Source organism: Plectropomus leopardus, unplaced genomic scaffold, assembly GCF_008729295.1.
Source record: "Plectropomus leopardus isolate mb unplaced genomic scaffold, YSFRI_Pleo_2.0 unplaced_scaffold29560, whole genome shotgun sequence".
In the NCBI taxonomy this organism is placed as follows: domain Eukaryota; kingdom Metazoa; phylum Chordata; class Actinopteri; order Perciformes; family Serranidae; genus Plectropomus; species Plectropomus leopardus.
In genome coordinates, this window is record NW_024632224.1 from 1 (window position 1) to 3946 (window position 3946).

The 3946-nt window shown below is 38.9% G+C and overlaps 1 protein-coding gene across 1 annotated transcript; it reads left to right on the forward strand.

Annotated features, from left to right (window-relative positions):
* Positions 1-196: 196 nt before the first annotated feature.
* LOC121938463 lies at positions 197-3419 on the forward strand (the record flags this gene model as incomplete). Its single annotated transcript, XM_042481704.1, has 3 exons — positions 197-283; positions 1373-1435; positions 2778-3419. Coding segments are annotated over exons 2-3 (671 nt in total), but the record flags the coding sequence as incomplete, so codon positions are not given.
* Positions 3420-3946: the final 527 nt, after the last annotated feature.

Here is a 3946-nt window from a genome sequence, read left to right on the forward strand (position 1 = left end):
AGCTTTGCAAGCTAACAGTTACTTTATACTTTAAGTTGAACTACGGCAAAACTACCCATAGGGAGAAATCAAGTTAACTAAAGCTACTACATGGGTCAAACTATAATCAAATAATTTTGATTATAACAAAATATGGGCAAAACAGCCGCAACAACGAAGTGAAAGTAAACCGGACGACAACATTTGTGATATGTGTGTGCAGATAAATAGTTTAACTTGCAAATAATTAAATAATTATGTAATGCACTTAACTCCGAAGTCCTGCACAAAGAGGGACATGCTTGTAAGTGGTGTCTTGTCGTTTTCATGTACATAGCACTGCTAGCTTGATGAAAAGAAACGCAGCTAACGAATAATAGCTAATGGCTAACGTTTAGATTTGTAGCCAATCAAAGCTAAGTTAGCTCAACATGACTTGTTTTTTTAAGTCTTGTAAGACGTGACTGCATCGATGTAGCAAGCTATTAATAAAACCCGAAGGATATAAATTATACCACCAATAGTTGAGTAACTATTTTTTTTGTTTTGTATTGCCGTGAAGATAATATCCTAGTATAACAATTGTTAGGGTTAGTTAGCTAGCTAATTGTAGCTTTGTGGAGCCTGCCAGCAGCAGCTTTGCTTCGTGATGTGCTGGCTGCCGAGTGCTTATTTGTTGAAAACTGCCGTCAGGAATTGAAACTGATATCTTTGGCAAGAGACTGAATCGAAAGCTTAGACCACATCTCAGCCCGGTCGAGTTGCCCACCCTCACTTTAGTAGAAATTGGACCAAACAAAGTATAAACACACAGTCTGATAATTTCAAGGTTTGAGTTTAGCCTCCGATCAAGATCCTACATAAACAAATGAGGTGTATTATGCTCTGTTTGTATGGGTCTTATCTGGAGGTCAGAGGTCTAGGGATGATTGTGTCTTGGAGTCAGATGAGTAGAATATTGATACTAGGCTTACATGACATGGACTGTGGCCCTTGGGGGTTATTTTTGTGACTAAATACAATAGGTGGGGAATGTTGACTGATAAATGTGTAGATACTTGTACCTATATAAGAGACATGCATGAGTTGTAAGAGGGAGATTCACATTGGTCCTGAATCTTCTGTCAGACAGACCATGGTGCCTGGTGGATGCTGAACTTTGTTGTAATAAATTAATTCTTATGCAACCAAGTCGGTGTCAGCGGCGGTTCCTTCATCGACTACACATCATTGCTACTTAAGAAACAACGACACAAAGCTTTGTATCTGGCTCTAAAAGTGAAGTTAACTGTCACTTGACACCTGGCAGTAAGTATCTGTATCATAACTTTGTAGGTATGTATGAGATATAATAAGTTACATCCTTTCAATGTGAATATTTTTCTTCTTGCAGCTATTGTTGAGTCATCTTGTCTGACCTGTCAAAGATGGATGAAGTGATGGATTCTCAAAAAAGGTAAAACAGTCAAGGCAGCATCATGATTTTGCCTCCTTAGTTCTAAGAAAGTTTCAATAAACAGTGCTGTGTAAAAGTCTTAGGCTACCTCAGATTTGTTGTTTTAGCAAAGTTGTAATGGGGATAAACATATCTATTTCTTAGTCTTTTTGTTAGCATACGAACAAAGAATACCGAGAACATGTTTAATGCACTAAATTACCAAAAAGCTCAGAACGAAATGGCCTCTTTAGAGTGAAGTCAGTATTTAGTCTGACCCCCTTTACATGTAGTGCCTTTTAAACTCTCTGGGGCAGACTATCTTGAAGTTTTGTGGTATACAAGCCTGCTTCAGCGCTTCCCAGAGCTCGTCTTTAGACATGGGCTGTTTGTTATTCCTTTCTCTGTCCAGGTGATCCCACACTGCTTCTATGATGTTCAGATCTGGACTCTGTGGTGGCCACTCCATTAGTGTCAGTGTTTTATTTGCTGTTTTTTTCTCCAAATATGATTTCAGTGCATTAGTAGTGTGCTTTGGATCATTGTCATAGTAAAAAGTAAACCCATTTCCAATCAGATGTTTTCCAGAAGGAATGGTATGGTGTATTAAAATTTATTGATACTTTTCAGCAGTCATGACTATAACAAAACCATACAACCATAACAAAAGGTCAATCAATCAATAAATATTGAGCTTTGGACATGTCTTGAATGCAGCCTGGTGTAAATCCACCAGACGGTAAGTTATGGAAATCTTATGTTGTCTGCCCAAGAGAGTTCAAGACATGCTAAGTGGAAATGGAGGTCACACTAAATACTTGCAACTGTTGAAGTTGTTTTTTTTTCTGAAATATTTGCACTGTTAGTACTGTATACATGTTTCTTGTATGATCTGGTTGTATTTTATTGTAGAGATTTGTGAGAAAACAAATCACATTTTCCAGCCTTGGAAAAGTCATTGAATCATTAGTAAAAAATAATTGAAAAATATAAAAGGCATTGGATTTCGTAGTGTGTAATTACATTTCTAAATCAGTCTTCCATGGATAACCTTCCACATAACAAAACTTCAAATTTATTTTCTCTAGCTGTTGACTTAACAATGCTCTAGATGTGTCGATGTGTGACAGTGCTTTGTTTACCATTACGTACATTTCTTCATTTTCTCCCCACGCTCCATCTCTCCCTTCCTATATGCCAGCCAGTGGAAATTATATGTGAAATGTATCATGAGTCCTTGAAAAGTCATGGAAAAGTTTTGAAATTTTGACCATGAAAATATGTGGGAGCCCTGCTATGATTGTAAGAATACACTTTGTAGATTCGACCTTCTCTCACTTTGTTGTTTTTCTGTTCACCGCAGTGTGACTTCAGAAGTCGAACCAGAAGCTGCCAACAATGATGTCCCAAAAGCATCCTTAACAGATGGAGAAGATGACCTGTTTTGTGGACCCCAAAAGAATGAAACTACAGAAGACTGTGCACTAACAGAGAAAACTCAAGATGAGGCTGCATCTCAGACTCAGATGGACTGTGGGTCTGCAGCTGAGCTGGATGAATCTGCTCTTGAAAGCAGCAGAAGTCACACTTCTCAAACACCATGTTCTAATGGGCAGAAATCTAAGAGGCCCAGTTCGCCTGGTCCTCACCTTGTTAAAGAAACCTGTGTTGCTGCACACTCTCCAAATCCAAAACTCACCCTCTGTCTTAGTTATAGCCCCAGGAAGGGTGTAAGTACACCCAGTGATGTGGAGATGCTGAGTCCGGACAGCCCCGTCAGTAAAACCGTGTTTGTCAACAGCTCTGCAGACAAGGATCATGATGGCAGTGGTTGTGCAGAGGACTCTAGCTTTGCAAAGGAACCTCAGCAGTTTGTCAAAGACTCTGACTCTGGATGTTTGGCCAAAGAAAAAGTCCACCAGGGTGCTGTGGGAACTGCGGTTAATGACATAGCTGGAAACAGTGGCTCATCTGATATGAGCCAGCCAGGTGCACTTTTTGAAAGGTACTTGTGAACATTTTCTGTGTTCCACTTTTTGTCTTTTGTGATTAGTTAATCCCCTCTCATGTTGTGTCCAAGCTCCACTATATTCCCTAATGTCGTTCAGTAATAACGTGGTATTACAGGGCTTAACAGTAAAGATTGCCAGGAAGCTTTTGGCAACCATTTCAAGCAACTGGCAAAAAATTCTCAGCCTTTGATTGCCACTAGTGGAAACCACTTTTTAAAATATAAGAAATACAGACAGCAAAAAGCAAAAATTTAGATATTGCTCCTACTGGCAGAACTGAAATCAGTCAGTGCTGCATTCAACAATGCTGCATGTTGAAAATAAAGCTTTGCAAGCTAACAGTTACTTTATACTTTAAGTTGAACTACGGCAAAACTACCCATAGGGAGAAATCAAGTTAACTAAAGCTACTACATGGGTCAAACTATAATCAAATAATTTTGATTATAACAAAATATGGGCAAAACAGCCGCAACAACGAAGTGAAAGTAAACCGGACGACAACATTTGTGATATGTGT